Below are 16,837 nucleotides of genomic sequence, written 5' to 3' on the forward strand. Positions count from 1 at the left end.
TCCCGAGCTGCGGGAAGAGGCGAGCGGGAGCCGCGGGAGCGGAAGTAACGCCATTTAGCCGCGCCGCGCCGCGCGGGACCATGCCGAGACCTAGCTCCCGGGCCGGGGCGGCCGCCGGCGCTCCCCGCGGGGCCCGGGGCGGCGGGGAGGACGGCGGGGGCCTGGGGCCCGGGGACCTGCGGAAGGGTGAGGCCGCGGGGCGGGGCGGGGCGGGGCGGGGCGGGGGGGCCGGATCCGGGGCTCCCCTTCTGGTGCGGTCTCCGAGCCTGCAGCGCAGTTGCCGGGAGCCAGCCCGATTCTCTGAAAGGCCCACGCGAGGAGTGACCCCGGCGCAGTGGGCAGTGGGCGGAGGCGCTCCCGAGTTAGAACACCCTGAGCAGTTTGCGAAAGGGAGGAGGGCGGCTTCCGCGGGGGAGACGCCCGGCGCGGGTGGCCGGGTGGCCGGGTGGCCGGGTGGCGGGGTGGCGGGGTGGCCGGGAACGGTTCGTCGGTCAGGATGAAGAAGTTCAGCAGACACGTAACTGAGCATCCGCGGGCGGGCACAGCTCTAGGTGCTGGAGACGCAGTAGGGAATAAAGCAGTCGGGAACTGTCCTCACGGAACTTATTTTTTAGAAGGGGCAGTTTCAAAAAAAGACACAAGCCCTCCCAGGTGTACTTAGTGGTTAGACCCTCGCACTGCCCACCGGAGGGTCTCGGGTTTGATTTCCGGTCAAGGGCACGAACCTGGATGGCCGGTTTGCTCCCCGCCCCCAGTCGGGCGTGTGGGGGAGGCAATCAGTCTCTGTGTCTCACCTGTTGTTTCTCCCTCCCTCCCTCCTTCCCTCCCTCCCACTGCCTCTGAAAAGCAATGGAAAAAATATTCTCAGGTGAGGATTAACAAAATGAAAATTTTAAAAAGGACACGTAAATTAATCTATTAAAAGGCAGTGAAGCCCTGCCCGGGGTGGATCGGCGGTTGAGCATAGACCTAGGATCCAGACAATAGGGGTTCGATTCCGGTCAGGGCACATGCTCGGGTTACGGGCTAAGCAGCTGATCAATGACTCATCATTGATGTTTCTCTCTCTCTCCCCCTTTTTTCCTCTCTCTGAAATCAATAAAGATATTTAAAAAAACAAAAGGCAGTGAAGCACAGAACTGTATATTGTAAGAGGGTGAATTTTATGGCATGTGAATTATATCAATTTTCCAAAAAGGGAATAAGGGTTATGGAGAGAAAGCAGGGGAGGAGTTGCAATTATAAGTAATCAGAGGAAGCGTAGGTGACATTTGAGCAATGGTTGAAGGGAGTGAGGGAACAAGTAATAAATGTACCTGAAGGAAGTGCTACAAGCAGAGGCAACATCATGTGCAAAGGAACTGAGGTGGGAGCATACCTTCCAGCTCAGGAACTGCTAGGAGGCCAGTTGATGAGAGGAGTGGGAAGGAAGAGATTAGTAGGAGACGAGATGAGATACAAAATGCAGCTAGGTCTTCTGGAGCTTCCAGGCCATTGTAAGGCCTATAACTTTTACATTGAGCAAGATGGAAGGCATTGGCGAGTTTTGAGTTCTGGAGTGACATGATCTGAAGTATATTTGTGTGGGAATGGGTGATGAGGTGAGAGTGATAAGATCAGATTTGCATTTTAGATGTTTCTCAAACTGCAGGGAGCATAGCTTTGAGAGGAGTGAGGCTGGAGGTTGGGAGACCAGATAGGCTAGAGCACTGATTGAAGTGAGGTATGAACCAAAACATTGGCAACAGTAACGGGGCAGGGGAGACAGAGGCCTTTCTGGGGAAACCTGTGAAGGAATAATTTAAAAGAGAGGGTGAAAAACAAGGGACTGTGGCTTGGTCCACCACTGGCCTTACATATACACCTTCTTTAGCAAGGTGAGGCCCCAAGGTAGCTGGAATAGTTGGGAAGTTAGGTATCAGTGTAGCGCCATGACAACCTGTGGTGCCCAGGACCTGTAGTGATTGATTGGATGGGAATATTGGAAAGGATCAGTTACCTAAGGAATGAGGGTGGGCTCATGTCTTTCCAGCAGCAGGAGATACTAATCTGAGTTGTGTGTCCCCCTAACTTCACCCCCTTCCACAGACACATCTAACATGTCATTCGAGGAGCTGTTGGAATTGCAGAGCCAATTGGGGACTAAGACATACAAACAACTGGTAGCTGGAAACAGCACTAAGAAGCAAGGTTCTAGACCACTTGTCCAAAATGCATGTGTTGCAGATAAGCACAGGTGAGGAGCAAGGCCTGCCCCAGGAGTTGGAGGATACCTGACCTTGAGTAGGTGTCTACTTAGGTGGCAGGTGGGAGGCCTTTGACTAATACTGGAGTCCCCTTGACCTGCCCTTTAATTTCTCCATAGACCTCTGGAAATGTCAGCCAAGGTCCGGGTGCCATTTTTGCGTCAAGTTGTCCCCATCTGTAAGAAGGTGAGAAAGAGACAGGAAGTGCTTTCTTGTGAAAGGAGACTGAACTGTTTTTTTAATATTCTCTCTGCTCTCTCCAAAGGTGGCCCGGGATCCCCGCTTTGACGATTTGTCAGGGGAATATAATCCTGAAGTGTTCGACAAAACGTATCAATTCCTGGATGGCATCCGAGCCAAAGAGAAAGAGGTGTGCTGTATGAGGCTGGTTCACCGGTTTCCGGGGGGTGGGACACTAGGGCACAGGTTAGAGAGTCAGGCAGAGGGAACCGGGAATGTGGTGGTAGGCAGGTTAATTCTCCCTAATTTGTTGGTTATATTCAAATCCTGGCTCATCAGTTTACTAACTCACCATTGGCAAGTTACTTAACCTGGCTTTGCTTCAGTTTTCTAATCATAAAAAGATATAATGATAATTTCTGTCTCATAGTGTTACTGAGTTAACACACGCGAGCCTCTTAGAGTAGGGCCTGGCACAGAGTTCGGCTAACATTTACAGAACACTAACCACGCTCATTTCCCACTGCGCAGCTTGTGAAAAAGCAGCTGAAGAAGCACCGTTCAGGGGAGGAGCATGAGAAACTGCAGCAGCTGCTTCAGCGAATGGTAAGTGAGTCAGAATTGTGGGTGGGTGGTAAAAGTAGTTCAAGGCAGGAGGTGATTCACAGTCCCTTCTATACACCCATTTCATCTTTGCTCCTCAGGAGCAGCAAGAAATGGCACAGCAGGAACGAAAGCGGCAGCAGGAGCTGCGCCTGGCTCTGAAGCAGGAGCGGCGGGCTCAGGCCCAGCAGGGCCATCGTCCATATTTCCTGAAGAAATGTGAGTGGGGCACAACTGTTACAAGCTAGTTACAAGGACGGAGTCGGAGGCCATAGCAGGGGGTCCATGAGCTCCCTAAAGAAGGCATGAAGGCTGGATCCCATGGTAAATTGGAGGAAAGTAGAAGTACCATAGGGAGGAGTTACATGTAACCATTCTTATTTCCCTAGTTAGATTATGAGCAGGGGTGGCACTTTTTTTTCTTTTTTTAAGAGAGAGAGGAATGGGAGGGGAGAAAGAGAAACATTGATTTGTTCCACTTATTTATGCATTCATTGCTTGTTTCTTGTATGTACCCTGACCAGGGATTGAACCCACAACCTTAGCATATCTGGAAGAACATCTTAACCAACTGAGCTACCCAGCCAGGACAAGGTGTCACTTTCTTTTCTGTCCTACCCCCCACATATGCTGGGCTGGGCACATAGGAGCTCACAGTTGGTTGAACTGAGAAAGAATGGAATCAGAAAAAGTCAGCTTGCTTACACACACCAGTGAACTCTAAACGTCATGTATCCCAGCATAGTGGTTGAGAATTATTGGATGGGGAGAAGGGAAAGAGTGGTGCTCCTGCCTTGGCTTACAGCGTGCTTTCTCCATCCTCTAGCTGAACAGCGCCAGTTGGTCCTAGCAGAGAAGTACAAGGAGTTGAAACGCAGCAAGAAGCTAGACAGCTTCTTGAGTCGAAAAAGGCGCCGAAACGCAGGCAAGGACAGGCGACATCTCCCTTTGAACAAAGACTAATAAGGAACTGACCTCAGCTCTCCCACTGCCCCAGTGAGAAATGGATCTGTGGGGACAGATTTGGGCTTGGCCAGTTCTGGATCTTTCCTATTCAAGGACAAGGATCACAGCTGCCCTTGAACTAGATTGGCTCAGAGATGACTAGAGGGTTCTTGGACGGGCCCAGGGCTGGACAAAAAGAACAGCTCAGCCTTCTGCCACGCCATACTTTCTGCTCAGATCTGGTTCATCATGTCCTCATGTCCTCCCATCCTTGCCTTAAACCAATAATTCTGATATAGAAGGAAAAGGGTCAGTGACCTTAAGGCTGGTGAAGGCCATGGAGTCTGTTGATGGCTTCCAGGACTGGAACTTTATGTAGGAGCCAGTTAATAAACATTCTTGTCACTCATCTTATTCTGCTTTTATATATATATATTTTTTTATTGATTTCAGAGAGAGAGAGAAACATCAATGATGAGAGTCATTGATCGGCTGCCTCCTACACGCCCCCTACTGGAGGTTGAGCCTGCAACCCAGGCATGTGCCCTGACAGGAATCGAACCTCAATCTCCTGGATCCTAGGTTCATGCTCAACTGCTGAGCCACGCCCGGCTGCGCTTATTCTGCTTTTTGTGTGAGGTTTGTGGGTTGGCCTTGAACTACTGTCTTAGTGGGCCAAACCCTAAGGCTCCTACAAAGTGAGAAGTTAGATCAGAGACCTCCTATTTAAACCCCCAAAATGGCATGATCATTTCAAGAGTGAACCAATCCCAAAACTCACCTACTTAGCTTTCGTTTTGGATGCAAGGGGAGGTAGGAGATAGGGACAGAAAGCTTCCCCAATAATGTCAGCACAACTGGCTCTCAATACTGTTTGGGTCTAGAATTCATATTACCCACGTGGACTGGAAAATCCTCAAGCGATAGTTCAGTTAAAAGTGGTTGACAGTGCCTCCAGGCACCCAGCAGAAGCAAAATGCAGTTCTCCCTTGAGGACTGTACTTTAAACCCAGACCTCAAGGAATTCCTGCAGATAAAATTTCAAGGACTATGAGTTTACAATGAAACACCAAGCACACAAGGAAAGAAACCACCATGAGCAAGAGTCATTAGCAATAGTAGGTAACAGAACCAGACCAGCAAGGACAGATGCTGCAAGTAAAAAATACAGAATATGAAATGCGTTATGTTTAAAGAAAAAGTATGACTAATGAAAATGTAAAAAAGGACCAGATTGGTTTGATTAAACTAAAACTTACAAATGAAGAACGTGCTCTATGAATTTAGAAACTTGATGGTTAAGCAACAAGCTGGATATACCCAAAAGAATGAACCAGAAGTAGATCTGCAGAAGTTACACACATGGAGCCCAGGGATACAAAGAAATGGAAACTCAGGAAAAGATGTTGAAAAAACACTGGAGGTAGAGTGAGAAGGTGTGACATAATCAGAGTTCCAGAAGGAGTGAATATTTATTTTAAAGAGGCTGAGAGTTTTCTAGAACTGAAATTTATAAACTGAGAATCAGGTAGCTCAGGAAATTCCAAGCAGGACTGAAAAAAATATTAGGTAAATCATGAGAAATTAACAGGACATTAGGAAGACTAACATCTAAAAAACAGCTATAAAGAAAAAGAAGAGGCAGAATTGGAAACTACCATGAGGATGTCTATTGCTTGATGCACCTGGGATGGGGTAAAAGGTGTTCTCATGACAGAAATGTGAGATAAAGCATACAATGCCCTTCTCCCAGTGGTTGTAAGCAGAGGGCTGTAGCTACCAGGATAGTTTACCCTGCCCAGAGGGTAAGAGGGATCTAGTGCTATAGGGCATGTCAATACTGTTTTTTTTATAGAAAAGTGAAGGAGGGAAAAAGGAACCTCCCCCCCAGGAAGTTCTTGCGGGAGATTGGCCGGGGGCGAGGGAAGCCCAGGGCTGGCCAATCTAGCGGGCCTGAGTTCAGCACCGGGCATGTACCCTGACCAGGAATCAACCCCGATCTGGATCCTAGGTCGATGCTCAACCGCTGAGCCACGCCCGGCTGGGCAATTTTGTAACATTTTTGACACCCCCAAAAAGAAACCCCATACCCTCCAGCAGTCACTTCCCATTTCTTCCCAGTCTCCCTAGCTCTACACAACCACTAAACCACTTTGTCTCTATTTTGGGACATTTCATACACGTCAAACCTTGGTTCTTGAACGTCTCCTATCTCGAACAGTTCCATTCTGGACCAAGTTGTTCACAGAAAAAATGTCCAGGTTGTTGAACCAAACTTAACCGGACAACCCTTTCATACCTCAGCATGACAAAAAGTGTCTCTCAGGCAACAAAGGAAAGAATGCTTTTGTTGCTGGCAAAATTGATAATTAGCACAATTTTAAAACAAAGAGGCCATCAAGAGTGCTAATGTTGCTAAGGATGTGAAAGAAACAAGGACCACAGGCAATTGAAGAGGTAGAAAAACTTGATTTGGATAAATGAAAAGCAGTTAGCCAGTGACACAGCATTTCCAAAGCAGTGATGAGTGAAAATCGAAGATGCTGCACCCCTGGAAGAGTGCTGAAAGTGATTCTTTAAGGCTAGTAGGGGGTGGTTCGTTAAATTTAAGAAAAGAATTGTTTATTTATAAACAGTAATTCAGACATGTACTGTATATAAGAAAGGTTAAAATGGAGTCATTTGTGGGTCTGGAATGCATTAATTAAATTTACATTATTTCTAATGGGAAAAAGTGATGTGGTTTTTGAACAAATCGCTCTTCGAACAGCCTTCTGGGACAAATTAAGTTTGAGAACCGAGGTTTACTGTAAATGGAATCAATATGTGGTCCTTAGTGCAAACCACCTGTAGGAATATAAGGAACTGACACTGTGGGATGACCTCACAGGGGGTCAGGGTAGCAAACTTCTGTCCAGAGTCATCCAAGGTTTGCCCTCTAGGGATGGAAAGTCCTGAGGGCAGACAAATAGGCTCAGGTCTTCACTGGTGCTAGTGAGAGAAGGGTAAAGTCAGGACTGCTCACTGGATGGCTGAATTTGGGCAAACTGACCAGGCCAGAGTTGGGGTGGGGTTAGATTGTGTGTTAAGGACAGTGGGCAACACAGGAGCTGGACTGCAGACAGGAACATGCCAAGTTTTGGGGCCACAGCTGGTGTGTTCTTACCTTAAGAATTGTTGAGACTCAACCACTACAGATGAGCAGGTAGGTCCCCTCTGGGAGACTGTGGGGCAGGGTGACAGGATGAATGAGGGGTTGAGGGAGTGAAGAGAAGAAGACTAGAGGTGTGGAGCTCAGCCCACGCAGGAGCCCAGAGGGCAGCAGAGGACAGGGTGGATAGGGAGAAAGACCCATCTTGTCCCCTACACGTGGCGCATGCCGGCCTGGCTACTAGAGCCCAGGGGCTCTGGGTTTCTAATGGGCAAGGATAGGCTCATAAAGGGCATGAGAAGGGCAAAAAGCTTTGATCCCTAAAGGCTACCTCAAGAATAGGCATGGCCTGGACCAACAAAAGTGAGTAGGCCGTGATCTCTGGCACGAGGGTGGCCTACTGTAGCCCAAGCCTGCTGCTGCCTGCCTGTCTTCTCCCTCATGGAACAGTTCAGACCAACAGGATGGTTCTGCTGTGAGAACCACCAACAGCACCATAGGGCCATCTTAATGCAGAACAAAGCAAGTCCAGGCCCGCTGTGTACACCCTGTTGGCCCTCTGGTTTGGTCACCTTGATTCTCTCAAGCCCTGACCTCTTTTTCCCTTACAGATCCTATTCCAAATCTCAGTCCTGGGTGGCACCCAATTCTCCCTGTCTGACCTCTGTGCCCTCTCTCACCACCCGACTCACCCCTCCACTCCACCCCTTGACTTGCCTCTTTTCTTCTGTAGCTTTCTCCTAGTCACTTCTCAGCTCCAAGAACCATGGACTCAAGATGCCTGGGTCACTCCTTCCCTTCTCCCCTAATGGCCCCTGCCAAGAGGCAAGAAGCAGAGCTCCACTCCTGGCACCAGGTCACCTCGCCTGACCCACCCTGCCTCAGTATGGGTGGTGCCAGGAGAGTGAATCATAGCAGCACAGGCCTGCCTATGGGGCTAGCTGGGCTCTGGCTTCGGTGACAGTGGGCAGCTCTGCACAGCCAGAAGAGGGGCAATGAGGAGGAGCTCATGGGAGTTGCAGTTCCATCTAGGTCTGCTTCCAACCCAGATCCTAAAGATTCTGGACAGGGCACACATTCAGATTTCTGGATGCCTGCAAGAGTCTTTTATCTCAGCTTCCCTTTGTCAGCCTTACCTAAGGAAGGTGCACTCACTGCTGGGTGTGGTGGCCACTGGCAAAATCTTCCCCATGTCAAGTGCTCCCACACCCACTGCTCTCAGAATCCCACAGTGACTGGTCCAATTCCACAAAGAAGGAAAATGGAGCCCTGCTTGATAATCTGCCCAAGTTACATTCTGTCCAGCATGTAGCAAGATGGGCTTGAGCCTCTAGCCTGCCAGGTGAAAGCACTTCGGCCTATATACCCTCTGAGAAGGGGTGGGGATCCATCCCTGTCCACTTAATCCCCTGCTGAGAGGGGGATATTAAGTCCTTCCCAACTCCGTCCACCTTTCTCCCGTGGTGTCATCCTCACCCTAGGAGCAGATGGCATGAGACAGCCTCTGAGCCAGAGGACTTTTCTTCCCTTCTAGACAGCAAGCCCCCTCTCCCACCCCGCCTGTCAGATCCCTAGCAGTCACCACACAGGCCACATACTCCAACTCCTGCATTTTATTTCTGTAGAAAGCCCCAGCCCTGCCTAGCCTGATCCCATCTCCAGGACTACCGAAAAGTAGAAAAGCTCTGGGTGACGGTGCATGAGGCATAGGGTACACCCCGAGATCGAATCTGCAGGGTGTGGAAGGTAAGGGGTGGGTTGGGGCCTGAGGAGCCCGGATTCAGGGACTCAGTGTGAGGCTCCATCACAGTCACAGGGACTGCATAGGACAGCATCTGGGGCCGATCATCATGGCGTCTCACCGTGCCCTTGCCCAGGAGGTGCAGGATGCAGGACAGGACATCGGTACTGCTGCAGGCAGATCCCCTACCAAGGCCACTGACCAAACCCCTGGGGGGACATGGGCCCTTCTGCCAAGCCTCCAGCACCTTATATGGAGAAGGAAGGGGGAACAACAGGTCAGAGACACCCAGCTCACCCCACATCTAGCTTCCACTCCAAGCACATGCTGCCAGGGCAATGAACTCTAAGGACACCAGGTGCACGCCAACCTCAACCCTCACAGGCACCATAGTGAACCAGAGGCTTCAAATGTGGACCCACCTCCCTCTGTGGACTGCACCCCCGACCCCAAAGCTCCCTCACCCACTGCCCACCCTGGCCTACCAGACAGACAAGCTGGTCAATGTGCAGCCCCTTGTCCCCATGGGCCTTGAGGATTCGGACAATGAGGCAGTTCAGAAGGTTCCGTCTCTTCTCCAGGTTCCGGCCCTCTTCATCCTCAGCTTTCAGGTACGTCTGAGGTGGGATGAGCCACTCGGTGCCCCACCTTGGCCTGGGCTCCTGGCTGTCATCTCGAATCTTGAGCACACCTGCAATAAGCACGTCACTCGGTCGGGCGGCCCACAATCAGGCTGGCCTGGCTCAGGCCCCTTTGCCCTAAGTACATACCTCCTGGGACATCCTTTTGCTCATGAAGGTCCAGGGGGCCTCTTGAAGAGGTGAGAAGTCCAATCGCCTGATTCAGCATGTCTGCAGAGAGCCCCGAGAGTGCCAGCAGACTCTCCACAGAGACCGCCTTAGAGATGAGGAGGGAACATTCAGGGCTTTCCCAAGACGGTCTGACATGTAGTGCCCAAGGGGTGGGGTGGAGAGGGTGGGGGGAAGGAGGACAGGAGTCCAACAAAGTTTAGGAAGAAAGGTGAGAGGAGGTGGGAGAGAGCAGGGAGGAAGACAGCTGCGCCACCTTCCGGTCGTTGAGATACAGCAGCAGCCACATCTGCACGGTAGACACATGCAGGGTCAGGTCCCCAAACTGCACCACAGCCCGGCCCAGCCATGTCCACTGCAGCCGCCTCTGCGGGCCCTGCTCTAGGGCAGGGTAGCTCTGACCTGAGAAGGATTAGGAAAGAGGAGGGAGGGAGACAAAGAGCAGGAAAAGGAGGAAATCGGAGCTGGTGAGGGCGCACCACTGGTTGGGCTTTGGCCCCGCTCGTCAAGGAGCCTGCGGCCCAGCATTTGTGGACACTGGTTCCTGGCCCCAGCGTTTCAGAGCTCAGCCTTCTCTGCTGCCTCCCAGATGAGCTTCAGGCATCTGGGAGCCCACTGGTGCCTAGCCCTGTACCAGGCAGGCTCTGATCAGTGCCTTCAAGGAATTCCCCATTTTTTTTAGGGAGACAAAACTGTGAAGTAAGGAAGGCAGGGGCTCTCATGGACTGGAATATCCCTGAGAGAGAGGACAATGTCTCTCCTGTTAGTCTGGGACTCCCTGAGGGTAGGTCTGATTTCCCTTCCCCCTCCTTTATCGCTTGCCCAGCCCAGGATCAGTCACCATCGGGGAGCTCAGGTTACAGTGACCAACCAGGAGCCAGGCACCTGCCACTGAGAGGGAGACAGAACCCTTTCTGGTGGCCTCAGGTGCCTCCTGCCTCTATCGTCCTCACCACCCACAAAGAGTCCAGGGTCTTATTTTAAGGACAGAAAAGGCAATAGGCTGGGGATCTGGTGCCTGATACCCCCACCCACACCCCAAACCTAAGCTCCTGCCCTTTCTTCTCAAATCTACCCCATTGAGGCTTCCAACCCCAGGTTCTTCCCCAGGTTCCCAACCTCTTCCCAGCCCCCCATTCTCTTTGCCCCGCTCCTCACTCTTGTTGTAGAAGTTGGAGTATCGGTTCAAAGTGCCCCTCAGGTAGGAGGGCAGGCAGGTTCTGGGGTTCAGTGTGTGGCGAATGGAGGCAATGGGCCAGCAGCGTGGTGACAAGACTAGCACAGACACTTTTGGCATTGCCCCTTCATAGTAGAGGCCCTCCTCCTCCTCCTCCTCCTCTTCCTCCGTCACATCTGCGGCTGCTGCCGCCCCAGCATCCTCGGCCTCCTCTTTGCACGCTCTCTCATGCTCCTTGCCACTGGCCTCATGGCCCACCTGAAGAAGGAGCACAGGGGTCCCAAAAGCCAGCAGGCCTCCTCTGGTCTGCTCCGTGCCACTCTTCTTCCCCAGCCTCCCATTTGCTAATCTCTTCCCTGGCACCCACCTGTATTTTCTTCTCTATGTCCTCCAGCTTTAGGAGCTCCTGATCAAGCCGCTGGAGCTGGTAGACGTGGAACTGGCGCTGCAGCTCCTCAGAGGTGCTCAGGCTCCGCAGCATCTGCTGGGGCAGGCGGTTGGGGAAACAGGGACCGATCTGCTCCAGCACGGCCCCCTCCAGCCAGCTCGAACCCAGGCTCAGGAGACGGTCTGACATGTAGTGCCTGCAGCACACACAGCCCAGGCCTAACCTTGGTGTGGGCACTCGGCATGGCCCAGCCGCCTCCTGCTCTAGGCCTCGAGCTTGCCTGGACCCCAGACTCCCAGGACCGGCAAGCTGGCCCTGCCCCTGTCATCCTGCCTGCCCCCACCTCCCACTCCCTAAGTTCATACTCACTGGTAGTAATGCTCAAAGGTGGTGGCTATTTCCAGGCCAGAGAAAATCAGGACAGTTTCCAGGCATCGCTGCAATTGCGCCAGCATTTCCATTTCCCGGGCCCCACCAATCCGGCTGCCCTGGATCCCCTGGTCAATGTGCCGGGCAAACTGTTCACTCACCTGGGCAGTGGGAACAGCACAGGAAAACACTGAATGGGTGAGTGGAGGTGAGTGGGAGCAGTGAGGAAGGTCTGACACAGCAGATATGAATGCTCAAAGCTTCAAAAACTGGTCAACACCTTCATAAAACTCTTTCACAAAGTCATTAACAATTGTGCAAATCCACAATATTTACAATTACGAAGTGTTTTTTCATGTTGAGCATGTCTAAAAGTCAAACTAATAATAATTTACTTTTTATTTTTAAAATATTTTTTTGTGATTTTTAGAGAGAGAGAGGGAGAGAGAAAAACATTGATGTGAGAGTGAAACATGGATGGGCTGCCTCCTGCATGCCCCCCCACTTGGGAATGAGCTGGAAACCCAAGTATGTGCCCTTAACAGGAATCAAACTGGAAACCTTTCTGTGTACAGGAAGACGCCTAACTGAGCCACACCGGCCAGGGCTAACAATAAGACTTTAACATGAGGAAATAAGTTATGTGCATAAAGATGGTAACTCTGCAGCAACACTGATGAAACAGAATTACCGGAAGCAACTCAGGTAGCTGCTGCCTCACCTTCCCACTGAACTGTTCTCTGCTTACCAGTGAGCTAGTTACATTTTAGTTTATTTATCATTTGCTAAACTCTGTGTCTTCCCTAGAAGGCTGTAAATTGTTGAGGGGAGGGGCTTCGTCTATCGTCAGCTCTTATCACAGTGCCTGACACATTTTAAGCGCTTGTTAAATATTTATGGGATGACAGGAATGAAGGAGTAAATCATAGTTCATCCATTAGATGGAATTTATGCACAAAGAAAAAATGAGGGCAAATAGCAACACTGGAAAAGGCTTTTAATGTAATGATCAAGGAAAACAGGGTAAAGCATCTTAGCTACTTGTGAGTAAATTGTTAAATCATACATTCAAATAGGAGAAAGTATATCAAGATATATTAGGATGGCATGCTGCAGGTCACTGTTTTTTTCTTTGAATTTTTGATAACATGGTTATATACCAATACCTGTTGCTTGCTAAATGGGAATGGAACGGTGGGCCATTTTGTGAAGGTGGGGAAAGGAGGGTCTGTGGGAAGAGGCCCAGGGCTGAGGTGAGGGTGGGAGGCTTACGTGGGCAGCTTTGAGAAAAGGGAGCTTCAGAAAGGCCCCAGCACAGCCATTCTGCAGCGCCAGCAAGAAGGCGGCCCGTGGCCCAAACAGCTCCGAGCTCGATGTCTGCAGATTATTAAAGTGCTCACAGTAGCTTGGCACAAAGTCATCATCCTGCCAGTGTGAGGTCAGAAAGCTGTTCACCTGGGGGAGGGGGCAGCGGCGTGAGGAGGCGACCCAACAGGCTACCACTGCAGTTTCGCCCTCCCCCCCGCCCCTGCGCCTGCCCACCTGCTCCTCCACCGCCGCCTGCCAACAGCGGGTCAGGTTTTTCATGATGCTGCTGGGAAGCCCCTGGGTAGCCAGGGAGCTCCAGTCGTGGCTTCTGTTTCTGCCCTCTGTGGAGACAGAGAGGGGCAGAGGCAAGGGCGGGGCAGCCCTTCGGCTCCTGGGTTCCCATTCAAGGCTGAGCCCATTCCTGATATGTTGCCCTCCCAAATGATGCTCCTGGGTGGGTGTGACATACACTTGGAAGATGAATAGGCTGAGCACATAGGGAGGGGTAGGGTGAGGAGGGGCAGAAACTAGTATGTGAGTGGGGGCACACAGGCAATGCCCCTGCCAAGCTCTTGTCTGAATCCCCAGGTACTCACTGGGCCGAGGAGTGGCCACCGCCGCAGTGGGCACCTCACAGGGCTCTACGTGCACCAGCAGGTGGGTGAGGCGGCGCACCCTCGAGGAGAAAGCTGCCGCACGGCTCTGAGGGTTGTCCCGACACTCGAGGTACTGGTCCAGCAGCCAGCCCAGGGGACTAATACCGTCTTCATCTAGAGGTCAAGAAAAACAAGCCAAGGCAGGGCATGTCTCCAGGGCAGAGGGAGAGGCTGGCTGGACTGGAGCATGGAGAAAGCAACTAGACAGGACGACATGGGGAAGGGAGATAGCAAGGCCCCTCCTGATCTCTATAGTATCGGCTGGCACCTGAGAGACATGGGAAAGGAGGTGGCCCCTGGGTTGTGAGAAGAGGGGCACTGGGGTACCAAACAAATGCGCAGGTCCCAAAAGGGTCAAGAGAATAACCCAGGTGGCTCCAGGATAGAGCAAGAAGAGGCCGGTTACTGAGGCCAACAACGGGATGGTAAAGGGGCCAGGGGTCGGACAGTTACCGGGGGAGGTGATGTTCTGCACCAGGGGGCTGACCAGGGCCTCCCAGCAGGTCTTGCCCAGCGCCTGGGCAGCTTCGTTGTCAGGGAGGAAGTGATCAGCAAAATTCTGCTCCTGGCGCAGAGCCCCATTGAGTCTGGGGGTGAGAATGAAGCAGGACAGTGTCAGGGGCTCGAGGTGTAAGTGACCCCAGTGTCCACCCAGACTCAGACTGCCGGCTCATCCCTAGCAACCAGACCAAATCTCCACTCGGTACTTGAGAGCTCACCAAATGTTAACTGGCACATTCCATTACCAGCCCACCAGAGAAATCTCATCTTTATTTTTTCCTTCCCTCCCCAGACTGCAGAACACTCCAGCCCCTCCCCAAGCATGTTAACTTTCTCTTATGCCCCCCGTAGAACCTGCCCAGCAGCCTCTGTAATAGTCCCACCTTTCGCACATACTCAGGCATGCACACATGCTCGCACACACCTAGAACTCAGGTGCAGGAGACTCCTGCGGTCCTCTGCGATGTCCTGGCTCCAGGCCTGCGCCCGAACCATGTAAAAGAGGCGTGTGTGACGACAGAGCTGCTCCCGGAACACTGGCCAGAAGGTGGGCTTGGGGCCCAGGACCTCCAACCCTCGAATGCGCGTGTCAATGCCGCCCTGCAAGGCACACAAGCCTGTTTTCGCCTGGTCCACAGTCTCTTCAGGATGGACTGGAGTCAGCCACACCCTCATGCCTCACCCCTGGAGCTGCCCACAACCCAGGCTGGAGCTCTGGCCCAAGATCTACAAGTTACAGGGCCCTACCTGCTGGCAGCGCTTTATGCGGATCTGGATGACGGGCCAGAAGCGGTTCAGGTTCTCCAGGAGGATCACCCGGCTGGCGGAGGGCATCACATTGACCTTGCGGGGGGCAGAAAAGGCTGTCACTTCCATATGTGTGGATGAGTGCTGAGAGCACAAAGTCTGTTCCTGTCCCCTTGCTATATCCTTCCCTTCCCCAGAGCAGGGATGTGTGGGATCCTGAAGAAAGGGTGCTAATGCCACCCTCACTGTTCAGGGCCTGATGCCCTAACATAAGCACAAGGATAAAGGACTCTACTTTCTATGGGGTGCAAGACAGGGAGGAATGTAGGAGTCTAGGCAGGAAGGTTGATTCTGTGAGAGGTGGTCTAATAGTACAGGGGTCCCTACCGAGTTGAGTTCTGTGTTAAGAGAGCTGGTGCTGTCGCCCCCAAACACCACCACCCTGGCTGGCATGTAACTCGAGTCTTCACCAGCCACCAGCAGAGTCAGCTGCCTGGGAACAGAGAAGAGGAACCAATTGGAACTGGAACCAGTCATATCCTTGTAGACAGAGCGAAGGGGATTCTGGTCATGTTCACGAAGGTGGTGCTTCCCCCAAGACAAACACAGGAATTGTGAGCAAGTGGAGGTGTGGCCACGCATGTGCATGGAGTCTGTTACCTGATGAGGATGCCCTGGTGCATGTGCAAGGTGATGTAGTGGGAGCCAGTGCTGCCGTTGGACTCCCAGTAGGTCTTAGGGTTGCGGTCCGTGAGCTTGCCGGCCCGGTGCGGGTTGGAGGACACCTCCACCTTCTCCCAGCACTTGTCCTCCTTCACTTCCACACTGGAGCCTGGGGGCAGTGGGAAAGGGTGGTGGTCAGAGCCTGGCAGGTGTGGAGGGAAAACAGACATAGGTATGGGGACACGGAGTAATGTGGGGACAGACACGAACCCTGGCACAGATATCTGAGAAACACGTCAAAGAAGGGGATGTTGATGGGTCGGTGGGTTCTCCTGTGGTCTTCGATCTGACCCAGCACCATCTGCAGTCAGAACATCAGAGAGAAGGGGCACAAAGAGGAAGGAGGAACACGAAGAAACACAGAACCACGCTGGAGAAAGACCCAGCAGCAATGGGATTCCTCCATAACACTGACAGAGGGCACATGGGGCAGAGGTGCAGAGAACAAACGACCCCAGCTTTACTAGACTCACCTGCCTTTTCCAACTTCAGAAACACAGCCCTCTCCCCTCCACTGCTCAGGTTTCCTATCCTTACCCGGCTGTGAACCCACAGCTTCCCGTCCTTCCTCCTGACCTGAATACAGCCTCCCAGGATGTTGGTGGTGAGTTTCCGGTAGAGATGGGCATGCTTCTCACACTTGAACACCATATCCCGCAGTTCCTGGGCCATATCCAGCTTTCCCAGGTGCTTTTCCAGGGCCTTGGAGATGGCATCTCGGGCTCCCAGCTGATTCAGCACCACGGCATAGTCCCTGCTCACTGAGGCCAGGTGGTGCAGGAAGAAGATCAGTTCCTGGAGCACCTGGGGTGGGGGCAGGGGAGGTGAATCAAGGGGACAAGGCACAGGCCACAAGGTCATCTGCAGTAGTGTTTACTATATACCCACTGGGTACTGGGTACTGGGGCCACTAGAGTGAAGAAGAGAGTGAGGAAGTAAAAGGACAGGGATGGGGGAGTCACGAGGGCTGGGTGGAGTGAGAGAACCAAAGACAAACTGAAATGGAAAAGCCAGGAGATGCCCTGCCCCCCTGGGGTTCTAGACTTCTGATTGTTTTCAATAGGTGCAGAGAGCACCCCAGCTTGTTTTTTTCAGGTCCAGCTGTCCCAAGAGCCAGCTGTGGGGCTGCATTTTGAGATCCTTGGGCACTAAACAAACACCTGTTAGCAGGGAGAGGGCTGAGAGGGACTAGATGTGTGTGTGCACATTCAGTGAGTCCACCTCGGAAACTAAAACCTGGGTAACAGCCACAGGTGAATACTGCAGACAGCCACTGACACCACGCTGACTCCT

General features: G+C 52.2%; 2 protein-coding genes across 5 annotated transcripts in view; one reads left to right on the forward strand and one right to left on the reverse strand.

Annotated features, from left to right (window-relative positions):
• Window positions 1–27: 27 nt before the first annotated feature.
• RRP36 (ribosomal RNA processing 36) lies at window positions 28–4,383 on the forward strand. 2 transcript variants are annotated; one of them, XM_081141007.1, is made up of 8 exons: window positions 242–361; window positions 848–868; window positions 2,089–2,236; window positions 2,366–2,432; window positions 2,512–2,616; window positions 2,958–3,032; window positions 3,131–3,248; window positions 3,856–4,383. In XM_081141007.1, the coding sequence occupies exons 2-8, from the start codon at window positions 850–852 to the stop codon at window positions 3,990–3,992; spliced, it is 669 nt and encodes a 222-aa protein (XP_080997133.1). In that variant the 5' UTR covers window positions 242–361; window positions 848–849; the 3' UTR covers window positions 3,993–4,383. The 2 variants fall into 2 exon arrangements, with proteins under 2 accessions (XP_080997132.1, XP_080997133.1); XM_081141006.1 differs by lacking the exons at window positions 242–361; window positions 848–868 and adding an exon at window positions 28–186.
• A 4,337-nt stretch (window positions 4,384–8,720) lies between these two features.
• Window positions 8,721–16,837, reverse strand: part of CUL7 (cullin 7) — a 98,321-nt gene continuing 90,204 nt past the window's right edge. For all 3 annotated transcript variants that reach the window (XM_081139750.1, XM_081139751.1, XM_081139749.1), the window contains exons 10-26: window positions 16,121–16,348; window positions 15,755–15,845; window positions 15,482–15,653; window positions 15,209–15,314; window positions 14,822–14,917; window positions 14,499–14,674; window positions 14,027–14,160; window positions 13,514–13,687; window positions 13,152–13,258; window positions 12,882–13,064; window positions 11,610–11,770; window positions 11,220–11,436; window positions 10,834–11,110; window positions 9,932–10,077; window positions 9,637–9,763; window positions 9,352–9,557; window positions 8,721–9,113 (exon numbers count right to left, since the gene is read on the reverse strand). In XM_081139750.1, coding sequence (XP_080995876.1) covers window positions 8,790–9,113; window positions 9,352–9,557; window positions 9,637–9,763; window positions 9,932–10,077; window positions 10,834–11,110; window positions 11,220–11,436; window positions 11,610–11,770; window positions 12,882–13,064; window positions 13,152–13,258; window positions 13,514–13,687; window positions 14,027–14,160; window positions 14,499–14,674; window positions 14,822–14,917; window positions 15,209–15,314; window positions 15,482–15,653; window positions 15,755–15,845; window positions 16,121–16,348 — 2,925 coding nt within the window. In that variant the 3' untranslated portion in view covers window positions 8,721–8,789. The remainder of the gene's footprint in view (window positions 9,114–9,351; window positions 9,558–9,636; window positions 9,764–9,931; window positions 10,078–10,833; window positions 11,111–11,219; window positions 11,437–11,609; window positions 11,771–12,881; window positions 13,065–13,151; window positions 13,259–13,513; window positions 13,688–14,026; window positions 14,161–14,498; window positions 14,675–14,821; window positions 14,918–15,208; window positions 15,315–15,481; window positions 15,654–15,754; window positions 15,846–16,120; window positions 16,349–16,837) is intronic.

The sequence above is a fragment of the Miniopterus schreibersii genome, assembly GCF_964146895.1.
Source record: "Miniopterus schreibersii genome assembly, chromosome: 6".
In the NCBI taxonomy this organism is placed as follows: Eukaryota; Metazoa; Chordata; class Mammalia; order Chiroptera; family Miniopteridae; genus Miniopterus; species Miniopterus schreibersii.

Bases quoted from the DNA above. Each gene is read 5' to 3' on its own strand.
- RRP36 (XM_081141006.1), top strand. From the start codon at position 81: ATGCCGAGACCTAGCTCCCGGGCCGGGGCGGCCGCCGGCGCTCCCCGC. The intron at 2,433-2,511 runs GTGAGAAAGAGA...CTCTCTCCAAAG, and splicing joins TTGTCCCCATCTGTAAGAAG to GTGGCCCGGGATCCCCGCTT. The intron at 3,033-3,130 runs GTAAGTGAGTCA...TTTGCTCCTCAG, and splicing joins AGCAGCTGCTTCAGCGAATG to GAGCAGCAAGAAATGGCACA.